The sequence below is a fragment of the Polypterus senegalus genome, chromosome 10 (assembly GCF_016835505.1).
Source record: "Polypterus senegalus isolate Bchr_013 chromosome 10, ASM1683550v1, whole genome shotgun sequence".
In the NCBI taxonomy this organism is placed as follows: Eukaryota; Metazoa; Chordata; class Cladistia; order Polypteriformes; family Polypteridae; genus Polypterus; species Polypterus senegalus.
The window spans coordinates 91,152,351-91,166,830 of NC_053163.1; the positions used below are offsets into that span (position 1 = coordinate 91,152,351).

At 38.4% G+C, this 14,480-nt stretch overlaps 1 protein-coding gene across 3 annotated transcripts in view; it reads left to right on the forward strand.

The window, feature by feature from the left end:
- The first annotated feature begins 7,909 nt into the window (after positions 1–7,909).
- Positions 7,910–14,480, forward strand: part of gpr101 (G protein-coupled receptor 101) — a 45,178-nt gene continuing 38,607 nt past the window's right edge. Inside the window, exons 1-2 of one of the 3 annotated variants that reach the window (XR_005635295.1) lie at positions 7,910–8,326; positions 8,970–10,508. Coding sequence is in view for 2 of the 3 variants with exons in the window: in XM_039766172.1 (XP_039622106.1) it covers positions 9,052–10,338 (1,287 nt within the window). In the remaining variant the exon portion in view is untranslated. Of the gene's footprint in view, positions 8,327–8,969; positions 11,150–14,480 lie in introns of those variants that run through there. The other 2 variants (XM_039766173.1, XM_039766172.1) reach the window with 2 other exon arrangements.

A 14,480-nucleotide genomic window follows, 5' to 3' on the forward strand; every position in this document is an offset into this window, starting at 1 on the left:
ATTCTTGCTACTCTAAATTGCCCCATATAAGTAGGCAAGTGTGTATTTGTGTGAGTGTGTTCTGTGAAGGATTAGTACTTTGTCCTTTCCAGGGCCAGGCATCAGTCTTATGTTCAGTTTTGTTGATACACAATAGTTTCATGCCACATCACTCTCACCAAGACTAGACACAAGGCAGGATCAAACCACAGATAGGATAAAGGTTTTTCAATTGATTTGTAATCCATCTTTCCAGCCTTTCATTTTCTGTGTATTTCATGGTTGTCAGGAACCCCCGCATATCCTGGCAGCACTGGGTAGGAACCAACAACTTGACAAAATACTAGTCATTAAATCTTTATTTAATGTAGCATTATTAACATCAAGTACCATAACAAAATGCCTTTAAGAGCAAAGATGTTTACAACATTAGCAGTAGAGGTAAATGCAAATCCTTCAGCAATGACAGATAACAGTTGGTTCTTGGGAGTATACAGTACATTGATGGGTGTTAAAATGGAGTATTTTGAAAATCAAGAACACCTACTGTTGAATTAACAACAAATTGCAGTAAAAAGTAACAGAACAGGCTAAATGACCAAGTCAATAATACACAATATATCTAATGAAATCAGGGACCGTTGAAACTTTAGGGACAGCTCCTCAAAGAAAATTAGGAGTTGGGTATGGATTTGAATATTGTAATAGATATCATATTTTAGGTGGACCAGTGAAAATGAATTAGTGTTAGTCAAGACAAACTGTGTAATAGGGTTTTGGAACAGTAAGGAAGCCAAAAGGTTTCAGCCGTCCAGTAGATTATGCCAATTCACTCATCCCGGCATCCATGTGTTTTGAAGGTGGCACACACACTTAAAAATGGTTCCTGTATTTGCAATCTTAGGTAACAATCAAATGATGCACCACACACTAAGCCACAGAAGAATGAAACTCTGAAGTATTATGGAAATATATAAAGCTTTTAAGCAATTAAAAGTCAGTGCATCATCATGATCAGGAGAGTAAGTCTTTATTCTGAGAAAGAATCATGTATACTCAGTTGGGCTGCTCATTCCTAGGGTTTCCATTTTTTCTCCATATGGCTTCAGTCAATAAAAAATGTAAATGCTGGATGGAAATGCTGATTTTGACAAAAGAGTTGTTAACTACAATGCAACAGTTGCAACAGTGTCTGTAACAGCAATTATAATCATCTTAATCAAATGCTGCTTACAAAAAAATGTCTATTATATATTGTAGTTGATCTTTTTACTTTCAGCTCCTTTCTGTAACTAGAAAGTTTTAGCTGAATACTGTCATAAAGAAGAATCATGTATTTAATGGTTGGTCTTCTTTAATTTTCATGCTGTATATCTATGATCTGAATGAATTACAAGCTACAGTGACTGAGTTTGGAGAGACTGTACAGACATACTGTACATTTTACCCAGGGTTTTATGGGAAAGTGTAAAGGAGAAAGACACTTTAAAGAAATACACGTCATCTTAGTTACGGTTTGCCAGAAGGCACATGAAAGACTATCGGGTCAGATGGAAGAAGGTTCCATGATAAGTGAGACCAAAAATGAGTTTTTTTGACCATCAGGCTAAACTGTGCATTTTCAAAAACACACCATCCCCACTGTGAGACATGGTAGTGGCAGCATCATGATGTGGGGATGCTTCTCTGCAGCAGACCCTTGTAGGCTTGTGAGGATAGAGGGTACAATGAACAGAGCAAAATACAGGGAAATCCTGGAAGAAAACCTGAAGCAGACTGCAAAGAAACCTGCATCTTGGGAGATCTGCGCTGGTATCCCGAAGGTTGCCGGTTCGAGTCCCTTGTCACTGCCAAAAGAGGTCCTTCTCTGCTGGGCCGTTGAGCAAGGCCCTTAACCTTCAATTGCTCCAGGGGCACTGTACAATGGCTGACCCTGCGCTCTGACCCCAAGGGGTATGCGAAAAAAAACAAGTAATTTCCTTCAGGATTAATAAAGTTTAAAAAAAAAAAATATATATATATATATATATATATATATATATATATATATATATATATTAATGTCCTGGAGTGGCAGAATCAGAGTCCAGATCACAATTCAATTGAGAATTTGTGTCTGGACTTTAAAAGGGTTGTTCACTATTGATCTCCATGTAATATGATAAAGTTTCAGCAGTTTTGCAAAGAAGAATGGGGAAGTGTCCAGATATGCAAAGCTGAAAGAGAGATCTGTGAACACAGACTCAAGAGCTTCATACAAAATACTGACTGTAAGGAGGTAAATATTTAAGTGATCATTTATTTTGTGTTTTACATTTTTGACCACTTTACAGATGTATTTTTTCACTTTGACTTTTTTTTTTCTGTTGCTCAGCAACTCTGATCCAATTTTTAAGACAATAAAATGTGAACAGTATATATACAATGCTGAGTGTTATACAGTGTTATATATATATGTTAGCCATGTGCGCCCAACTACGTTGCGCGTGTTAAAGTTGTCCGTGAAGCGCTTCCTGTTTAAACGCGACTGCCAGTCATGAACTGGGCCCTTCGTTGCACAGCATTATGATTTTTTATAAGGGAAACAAAATTACAAAAGAAAACCCTTGGACATTGATTCAATAGGAACGGCCTACTCGGAATCACTGTCCGAATCGTAATTATGTGGTGGTGTAGGAGCATTTCTGCTTCTGTCCATTCACAGTCCGTCTCGTTTTCAGGATGCTGTCGTTTCCAGTCATGATGTCTTCTCAACCTTTCTCCAAACTCGCAGGTTGCTTTGTGGCAATCCAAAGAGTAAGGCAATATACACAGAGCAATGGTTATAAAAGGGGGACACATAGGTATCCAAGCTCTTTAAAGCATAAATAGGAATCACTTCACTGACATGTGAGCAAGCCACGGTACAACTGTGAGACGTGCAGCACTTACCACCTACAATGTAACAATAATAATTTCCGGAATGTGCTGTTACGTTGTCATTCATTTTACCCACAGTCGTTCTTTCATTCATATGTTACGTAGGCACGTACCTTTTATCTTCGGCAATCTCATTCACTAACCAGGCCTCAGGAGCTAACCACGTAACACTGTCCACCACCCCTTTCGTTATTCTGGCATATTGTTGACATCCGTGAGTAACAACAACGTACTAAATTGGAAGGTGGTCTACGCATGCGTGGAATTCGCAGACAAACAAAGATCAAGATCTAAATGAAGATCTCTTTAGTTAATTTAAAGCACAACAATTTGTTTAGTTTGAACATCTGTGTTTTGAGGTGTGACTGGAGTACTACAGTCTTCATTAGTAAAAGCCTGGAGGAGGTTCTTAATGCAATGCCTATGTTTTAGCTGCCAACTAGTGCTTCTTCTTCTAATTCATTCGCGGACAAACAAAGATCAAGATCCAAATGAAGATTACATACATAGAAGATACATACTGTATATATATATATATATAAAAGAGGAAATCCTGAGAATAGACTTTCTCTGATATAATTTCCACTCCCATGAGAGATAATTTTAGTTACAACCACGTCCACGGTCCAATCATGTCTCATTCATGTGAATGCTATTGTCAGAAACAGTTCCTGTGCTCTCAGCTCCAAGCAGGTTCAGAAATAAAAGACAATGTAGATGGTCGTAAAGAGGTTCAAAAACGGTGTGATACACATGCAGAGCAGGTTACAGATAATGAAAGTACTAAAATTTGAAAGTCTCAAAAGAATGATAGTAAAGATCGCATTAGTGCAAACAAACGGAAATTATTACTCGGTGAAATAACAGAACATCGAAAAGAGATAGAATATATTGTTCAGATTTAAACTTTAAGTCAGAGACTTGTAGATTGTCTAATTCGTGTTGCCATCAGGGAAAAGTAGTGTTTCTTCCCAATGAAGAAGCGTATCCATGAGAATATAAAGATTTGTTGTTTGGTGAAAGTGAAATCCACATACATGAGCGACAGAGAAGCGAAGTGGCTGGTGTGTAGCGCAAGCCGGGGAGGTTGGCGAGCGAAGCGAGCAGGGGGCAAAGCCCCCTAGTATATATGCATACTATATATACCTATCTATACTAATAAAAGGCAAAGCCCTCACTGACTCACTCACTCACTGACTGACTCATCACTAATTCTCCAACTTCCCGTGTAGGTAGAAGGCTGAAATTTGGCAGGCTCATTCCTTACAGTTTACTTACAAAAGTTGGGCAGGTTTCATTTCGAAATTCTACACGTAATGGTCATAACTGGAACCTATTTTTTCGTCCATATACTATAATAGACTTCTGCTCGATGCCCGTGGGAGGTGGAGTTACGTTACTCCCACGTAATTTAGTGCCTGCCCATATAAGGCCGTCCGTCAGAGGCAATCCAATAGAAACACTGCCGTTAAATATTCACGGGTGAAGGACTGTGCTTATGCAGAGGAAGATGAGATGGTCAGGGTGGTGTTTGGCACAAACTCAATGAAACTGCGAGAGAAACTTTTAAGTGCCAGGTCTTAGCTAACATTAAATACAGCCGTGGACATCGCACGAGATGGCACCAGCACAGCTGGAAACCTTCCATGCATGTACACCACGCGGCTCACATGAAATGACGTAGTGCACAGACAAAAAGCAACTGTTCCAAAGAGTGCTGAACAAAAACCGAATTACACAATTGAGAAGGCAGCAAAAAAATATGAAGCGTGTGATAAATACAAGCATATTCATAAGTGCAGCTACTGCAGAAACAAAGCACACTGTGGAAAAAGTCAATGTCCCGCTAAAGGAAGACAGTGTAAAAAATAACCCATGCATTCAGTGTGTCACGTCTCAGATAAAGAGGAAGACGAGCTGTTTATTGATGCAGTAAGAAACGAATCAATGAATGAAACCTGTTATCTTTACAACGATTGACAAACACGGAATGTAACTTGAACACAAAACATCCTACAAATACAAACCTGATTGAAAGAAATAATGATAATCAAATCCTTGATGACAGCAACACTCATAACACTCACAAAACAATTACTGTATATTGACAGTCATGTTACGTTATTTTTAAAATGTTCCCTTTTCTTTTTCATAACTTCTTTAACACACTACTTCTCTGGTGTGAAGCGCGGGTATATATATATATGTATATATATATATATACCCCAATCTACATACTCTCAAATAGACAAACCACACGCCGTGGTGCAGTGGTAGAGGCTTCGTATCTAGCGGCGACATCCGAGGTTCGATTCCCGAGAGGGGGTGCACTGAGTATGTATGCGTGCTTCCCGATTCATTTTACCCTCGCATCCCCTTGGTTTGAGACGTATGAAAAAATATGCGGTTAACGCACAAAGACAGATCACCAATTGAAGCTTTATGAATAATGGATACTTTATTCGCCATCAATGATTGTTTTGGTAAAGCCATACTCAGTGTATTCATTAGATGAACGGTAAAAAATAAGAGCGAGGGGAGGGTGACTTATTGAGGCACGCAGGCGAAACCACAATAGCACGCGGGCTCGATGCGTCGGTGCATGTCAACTCGATCTGAATTGCGTGATCACATTCGAAAAAATATATCTTTTCAAGTTCTATTTAGTCGACACAAATATCTTTGGTTGGAATGTAAGGCGAATTTACTCTTTACATTTGTATGGTGAAGAAAAATGTATGCAATGATGCCTACATTTAACTTACATTCTTACCAAAGATATTTCTGTCGACTAAATAAAAATTCCTTCTATTTAAAATTTAAATAGAACTTGAACAGATACAATAGTTCATAATATCCACGCAGACTTGCACGTAAGAGATGGAGTCATCCGTTTTAACAAACAGCGTATTGCACTGATACGAAATAGCCTGCCCATTTAATTATTTAGGAATGGATAAATAAATTAAGATTTTGTACAATTAATGTTTTCCATTTTTCTTCCTTGATGGATTCTGGCACCCCCAGCAACAATTGCACCCCAAAGAGTGTATATATATATATATATATATATATATATATATATATATATATATATATATATATATATATATATATATATATATATATATATATATATATGTGTGTGTGTATATATATATATGTATTTGTGTATATGTATGGATATGTATATATATATATGTGTGTGTGTATGTGTATATATATATATATATATATATATATGACAGCAACACTCATCACTCACAACAGTAACAAAACAATTACATTGATAATCATGTTACGTTATTTTCAAAATGTTTCCTTTTCTTTTTCATTACTTCTTTAACACACTACTTCTCCGCTGCAAAGCGCGGGTATTTTGCTAGTATATTATACTATATATATATAGTACCTTTAAATACATTTTAAACTTATTCTGTTGCTGTGAGACTGGCATAAAATGTAATTTACTTACTTATTCATTGATTACACTACAGTTAGTATTCCACATTAGTTTTACTAGTTACTACTTACTAACCTAGCCAGTTATACTTATGAATGCATTTATTGCTCAACACGTTTTATATAGATATAGCTCTTAGCACTGTTGCCACATACATCCAGCAAAGAGGGTTTGTATCCCACTCCTTTGTGTTGTCTGTGCAATGTTGGTGCCATTTTTTCATGTCTGTGCTGGTTTTTCCTCAGGTACATTGATTTTCCTACCTATCCCAAAAACATGTGTGTCAGTTTGGCAATTCCATGCTGGTCTTGTGTGGGTATATGTCAGTAGATTCGGCCTGCGATGGAGTGCCCCATCCAGAGTTGGCTTCAGCCTTGTGTCCAATGCTGGCAGAATACAACACCAACCCTCACTCCCAAATCTATGACCCTACCTTGGATGAATTGCTTTTAAGAATGTTCTAAATAAATACAGCTATGTGCAATGGCAAAAGCATGAGCTTTCGAATCACAAGATATATGATTGGTCATATCTTGTCTGGATTTTAAAGGAAATTAAGTTATCAAATGAAGTACATCTGAAAGGCAATGTGTTCAAAAATGTGCGCCATGATCTTCATGAGCTTCTACAATAAGTAATAAGTTGCATGTAAAATTTGAAAGAATAGTTTATGCTAGACAAAAAGCAACATGCTGCTTGCATAATCATTCTGTCTCACACACTTTAATATTTTTATTGCTTTTGCAGCAATAAGCTCTGTGAGAATATTGTGATAGCATATATCAGCTTTGCACACTGAGCTTTAATTAAATATTTAGCAAAGGCCCAATACGTGTGGTAATTGCATGGTCCCCCTGTGTCGTTGAAGGCTTCCTTCTATATAAAGACATTAAAAAAAGTTTGCACATGAACAAGAAGGGGTCACTAGTTCCTTAAATATCGTTTCTATGCTCAATGTATTGTCCTACAGTTTCTGTGCCCTGAGTTCACTTTCCACTAGTTGTGTGTCATGATAGCAGCTCTTTTAAGTTTTATTGGTATACTCCGGTTTCCTCGCACGTCCCAGAGGCACTAGTCCCGGGGCACGGGTGCGCGTTTATTGGTAAAAACTGTACAGCAATGCGTGAACATGCGTGGGTTCGTGCCTGAGAATGCAGGGGGATGAACTGCCGTAACTTCCATGACAGTTCACCGTGGTAAAGTAAGTCTGACGTTCGGCATCCACTGTTGTCCCCTCCAAAAATCAGTTAGTCTTTTGAAAAACTCCGTGACTCAGTATTGTAAAACATTTAGTCCAATAAAAGTTGTATTCCTAAATTGTAGGGTGCAAGGGTTTCGTGTTTGGATAGATAGAGAATAGTTATACTTTATTGATTGGTGATTTTTATCTGCGTACATTTTTGTGTTATACAAGTATATACTGCTGCCTGTGACTACCGGCCAGCGTCTGTGCCCACCACCCTCATCCTTTCTGTCGCTTGCCTCTGTCTCTTTCTCTGTCTCACTCCCCCTCTCTCACACTCTCTCTCTATTTCTCAATTTCTCGCTCGCCCGCTCTCCCTCACTCTCGCCTTTACCAGCGGCTTTGCTGAAGTGTCTGAGAACACGGCGACCTCCGCCGCCTGACGTTATGCGCATCAAGTCGCTGTCCGAGGTGCTGATGTCCTTTCTGAGCGATGTGATCAGCTTCATTTGAGCAAACTGAATACTCTCGACGTTCCATTTTCTCCCTGCAGTTTTACCCGTGATTTTCCACTCCACTGACCCGAGCTAAAAGGAACTGCCACCGAACACACAAACAGAAAAATGCGATGGAAGAGGCAAAAAGCCTGACCACGTGTTTTCACTGGTGACGAATCCGAAACGCTGTCCTCTTCGTCAGAGCCGGTTTTTGGCCCCCCAACAAACCGGGGCGTGTATGGAAGAGAGGGACGAGGGCCGAGATGATCGAGCTACAAGACGGAGGTACGGGCCATTTATGCATTACTAGCGTCCTGTCAGTATCATATATCGTTTAATGTTGAAGGTTTTTGGATGAGGCTTATTTTCCACTCATTTAGTGAGCATTCATCTTTCTCTGCCGCCCCCACGTTTTTCTGTTTAAAGCGCCAACCTTCGCAATACACGCCTTTTAAACCCGTCTGTCCTCCGTTAACAAAATATACAGCAGACGACATAAAATGCAATTTTCATCCTGATCTGTTTTGATTATGCATTTTTTTTCTTTATACGATTTTGTTTGTTATGTATACAGCAGTCTTCTCTGTGTGTCTCTTTGAATGCCTTGATATCAATTATTATTTTATACCAAGGCCGATATGCAGGTGCACTTTGAAATACCTAAGTTGGTTTTCTCCTTTAAAGGGGGGGGGGTTTCAGGATTATTTATAGCAACATATTCATCAATTTTTTTGTTGAGACATCTCATAAATTCAGGCTTGTGGCATTAAATAGTTAAGAAGCTAACTGTGGTCTCATTGATGATGGTAGCCTATTTTTAACCAGCCTCAGACATATTTCAATTGCTACCTCCTATTCCACTCAGCTCTCTGTTTGCCTCATGTTAAAAAAAAATACCCATTTTGCTTCCTTTCTTTTTCTCCCATAGGCTACTTGCGCAAAGGATTCATTAAAAGCCTGCATGTATATTTACAGCATTTGCTTGAACTGTCATTCCATTGAACTCTACAATGCCAGGCCTTTTTGCTCACAACCATGGCAGGAACTCAACCCAACTTCATTGGGATCCAGGAAGCACAGTTTTACTTTCTTCATCTTCCTTCATCAACAGCATGGTTAAGATTAGTCTCCTTTCACTTATCGTCTGCAGCTCACTCTTCGGTAATGTGCTAGTCCTGCTGGTCTTTCAGCGCAAGCCACAGCTCTTGCATGTTGCCAACCGCTTTGTACTCAACTTGTTGATGGCAGACCTTCTCCAAACAGTTTTGGTGATGCCCTTTGTGATTGCCACCACTGTGCCTAATGTCTGGCCACTGGATCGCCGTCTGTGCCAAGCCTTGGTGGTTCTAATGCACCTGTTTGCCTTTGCTGGTGTCAATACTATAATTGTGGTGTCTGTTGACAGGTACCTGGCAATAATCCACCCTCTCTCCTACCCAACCAGGATGACTCCTCACCGAGGGACAAACCTCATAGTACTTACTTGGCTTCTGAGTGTCCTGCAGAGCACACCACCAGTTTATGGCTGGGGAACTATTGATTTTGACCAGTACCATCACTTCTGCACAGTGGTCTGGTCTTCCAGCTACTCATACTCCACAGCAGTATCCATCTTCTCTTTTTGGGTGCCCGTTTGTATCATGTTAGGCTGCTACTGGATGGTTTTTCGAGCTGCCCGGAGGCAAAATGCCTTGGTACACCCAACACAATCTGTCAACCACAGCAACCCCAGCACAGTCAGCAATGTCTGTCAAGTGCAAGAGTCTTCAGAGGGGGCAAGCTCTGGATACACCAGTCGAGTGCGCCAAAGACGCTTTCACTACCATTGCAAAGCAGCCAAAGTGGTCTTTGTTATTATGTCTTCATATATTTTTAGCATGGGGCCTTATAGTGTTCTTAGCACAATTTCAATCAACAGGAACTACCATGTGCCCCAATGGATGACCTCCCTTGCTATCATCCTTTTCTTCTTCCAGTGCTGCATTCATCCTTACATCTATGGATACATGCATCGCAGTGTCCGTAAGGAGTTCCTTGCACTCCTTTGTGGTTCATTTTGCCAACAAATTCAGCCTCGCACCTCTGGAATAGACAGCTGTTTTACAGTAACTGATGGTAGAGCAATGCACTCTCATTTACCAGGGGCAGCTGTGCGAGTCTGTTCCCTGAGGACTTGGGAGGAGGGTACAACTTCATCATCCCCTACTGAGAGGAGGTCAAAAGACAGCAGGAAGGAAACTACCTCAATGAGCTTTAGCTCAGAAAGAGAACTGAATGTCTTACCCAAGACAACTTGAAATTATATGATTGTAGATGATGTCACAGTATGACCAGCCTTCATAGTTTGCACCTAGGTTGCACATTGAAGGCAGCAGATGTGAGAATTGGCTGGTAACAAGGATGGCAGAATGTCTACTTAGCATCAGTTATAACAGGGACCCCTGACATTAGGAAGTCTCAAATGAAGGTAAGAATGGCACTTACTTCTTAAAAATCACTTAAAAAGTCAGGGTTTGAACTGGTTTGAAGCACCTAGACACCTACAGCTTAGTTAACCATTCCTTTCATTCCAGTATTAAATTAAAAATCTACTGACAGTTTAACAAATAGCATTTTATTTGTATTCAAAATGGCCAGTATTTGTACTGTATCTTGAAATTAACAATATGCGACGATAGGGCAATCCTGGGAAGGCATTCAGCCTGAAATAATTATTTAAAAGAATGACAACATATTATTTTCAAGTTTGAATGTTTTATGCAGTATTTTTTCAGTATTTTGAATGTTTTTCTTGTCCACTGTTTACACAGGGTCATATATTAGAATTCTGAGACATATGAGCTTTAGATTCTGCTCATTTTCATTAGTGAACAAAACTTGTTCTGGAGTTGGAATTTGCTTAATACCTACCGTTAGGAATAGTCTCTGCCATGGTCCCGATATTTTTGACTTATGCTTTAACTGCAACAAAATTAGCAGAAAAGACAATCATGCTGCTGGTTCCTGAAAGAAAGGGACATTTTGATTTGTCAAAGTAAATTGCATTTTTGAATTGTATTATACATGTATGAACTATTTGATAACAAAACTATGAGTTATTTAAAAAAATAAAGGTTATATAGAAGATTTTATTACCATAAATAAATATTTGATACAATTTGTATTGTGTATCTGTAATTTGCTGTTGTCTTTTTTTACGAAGTGTTTTTATCTATGTTTAAAATGTAAATGTATTTTTTTATAAATTAAAATAAAATATGACATGCATTCTGTGCTAATTATCACTATGTATATATATATATATATATATATATATATATATATATACAGACAGATATTCATGCATTGCCCACTTTTATATTATACATACAATATACTGTATATGTACATATACATACGCAAAATATATAACAGGGCCCCAAACCCTCAGCACAACTTCACCCGTACAAGTCCTGGGTTCAAATAAGTAATTTTATTTGCCAAAATACTTAAATAGGCTTCCTCTTCCTCCACATTATAGTTATTTTCTTTCTTTTCCATTCTTTTCTTTCTTTGCTCAAGTCCTCTAAGGTTATTATTACCTTCCTCCTCTTCTGACTACAACTCAACTGAGGGATACAGAGCAGTTCCTTTTCAATCTAGTCTGGGAACACTTCTGAGTTAGGCAGAACTTCCATAGGATAAGGAAGCCTCCTCCAGGGTGCTCTCTCTGGAACCACTTAAGATTTAGAGCAGGGTTGCCCATTAGGACTAGAGATTCTGTGCTGCCCTGTACATTTACAAATGGCAGACCCAGCTAAGTGATGTTGCCACACAGCAAACTGCAGGAACATTTAGCCCCAGAAGACAATCTCCCTCTGTCCTTACACTATGTGCAGACTATTCCCAGACCAGGAAAAGCAATACTACCATTCCAGCTGGGTTGCCCATCCATCTCTGACTTCCATCACATTATTTATTTATTATTCATATATTATACTCTGTCTAGTCCAGGTTAGGACACCTTTTTGCCTTAAGTCTAGCTTGAGTTCTACCAAGTGTTGGTAACATTTGATACAATTTTTTGTAAATGCAGACTCAAAAGCAACATGCACTTCCTAATGTACAGTTAAGCTATGGATGTGCCATACCAATTCACCCCAAAAATGCTCTGTTAAACTAAGATCTGGGGCTGTGCAGATCATTATAGAAAACTGAAATCACTGTCATGTTTGTGCAAACAACATGATAATGTATTGTACCTTGATGTATTATTAGTCTGGTATCAGTCTGAAAAAAGTATGTACTGTGACCATAAGCAAAGACATATGGCTAGGAACAATGCTTCTGCATACTGTGGCATTTAGATGACACTCATTTGGTATGGAGAGGCCTAATAGCTGATAAGTAAACACCCCCACATCATTAGACTGCCAACACCAGCCTGTACTGTTGACAGAAGACAGGATGTATCCATGGATTCAGACTGTTTACTTCAAATTCGGACTTGACCATACACATGTTGTATTAGTAAGATTTATCTAACCAGGTGATATTTTTTTTAAATTTCAATAATCCATTTTGGTGATAATCTGCTCAATATAACCTTATCCACTTGCTCTTAGCTGACAGAACTAAAATACAGCATGGTCTTCTGCTACTACCTGCTCATTTGCTTCAATATGCTATTCTCCACATCTCTGTTGCAAAAAGGTTTTTTTTGTGTATTTGGGGTCTTTCTGTTATCTTAAATATGTCTGGCCATCATCCTCTAACTCTTCACATTAAAAAGGATTGTGTGCCAATAGAACAGCAGCTCACTGGATGTGTTTTGAACCATTCTCTGTAATCTCTAGAGATAGTAGTGTATGAAAATCTTAGAAGGGCAGCTGTGTCCATGATGCCGGAACCACTGCATCTGGTACCAGCAACAAACAGGTATACTTGCAAACAGACCACTGAGTGTATATGTATAAATACACAAACCTCCATATATACACTGATTGAGTTTCCATATTTTATATATTGATGCACAGGCACACAATACATATGTAATCATTTTCTAGAAATTTTTATTCCAGTATTTGTCAGGAGAATCCAAGCACTTACCAGCAGCATCAACTGCCAGCCCATCACATCACTTTAAGAGACTTTGTAGTACCATGAGAAAACCTATAAAGGCACAGGTAGGGTGTGTAAACTCTTCACAGACAGCAAGTGAACTAAGTAATGACTGCATCTATCATGTTATCCACATAGACACGATTCATTTTATAGAGCACATCATACAAACTAAAATAGATGTTACCAGTACCTTTTGTCATTAGTTTTGCCTTTGTGATGAAATGTTGATATCAAATATAATAAAACATAACATTCTTAAACCCGTTTCATCCAGTTCAAGGTTGTGGAGTGACAAAGAATAGTACGTCGACAAAGGGCTTAAGATAGAAGCAAATCAAGACAAGGCACGACTCCATTGTAGAGCACCTTTGAAATATTTACCATAAATATAAGGTTTATACTTATTTAAACACAGCAAAATTAATAAAAACTGAGTAATAGAAATCTTAAGAAGTAGCAATTAAAACCTTTTTAAAATACTCCATCTATTAAAACACTCTAAGAAAAATGTTGACATATTTACTACATTCTCTGTTCTTGCAGTGGATGTTATGGATTAGACAGTGTACTAGCCTCATGTCTATGGCTGGTTCAAACCATATGTCTATTGCTCTGGAGGTTCAGCTCCTTATGTCTCTGACTAACGAAAATGCAAAGGTTTGAAAAGATTTAACAAACAACAGAACTCATAACTTCTTACTTCTTACCATATTTGCTGAGGACTTTCCCACTTTACCACTTTCTGCATGTAGACAATGCATGAATGTTGCAGAAAGGAATGGCTATCATGGAAACACAGTGCAGGTACAAGTATTCATCCATCCATCCATCCATTTTCTAACCTGCTTTTTCAGTTGAGGACCGCAGAGAGCCATGACCTACTCAACAACACCGACTGAGCAGCCTGTGCAATTCAGAGAGATTTCAAACACAGACACACACACACTCTTGTTCATTCATTCCAGGCCTACTGCTAATTAACTAAACACAAATGTCTTTGGGATACCAATTTTCAAATTAATAATTTTTTCACATAATATTATATACAACATGTGTATACAGCATCAAACATACAAATTGATCACCATAATAAAAAATGAAAATAGAAATAAAAATAACCAGCACTTAACACAACAGAAAGAGCCTAAAATACTATTTGTCAAATTTTAGCAGTAAGTGGAGATAAAAAAAAATATCACAGCCTCAATGTTAAACAACTAAGAATGATTTATAAAAGTGATGCAGCAAGCTAACACTACAGGATGTATTTACATAAAAGGAAGCAAACGTTTTCCAAATTAGTGCAGCTGTACCTGTAGCATTATAGTGACAGTTT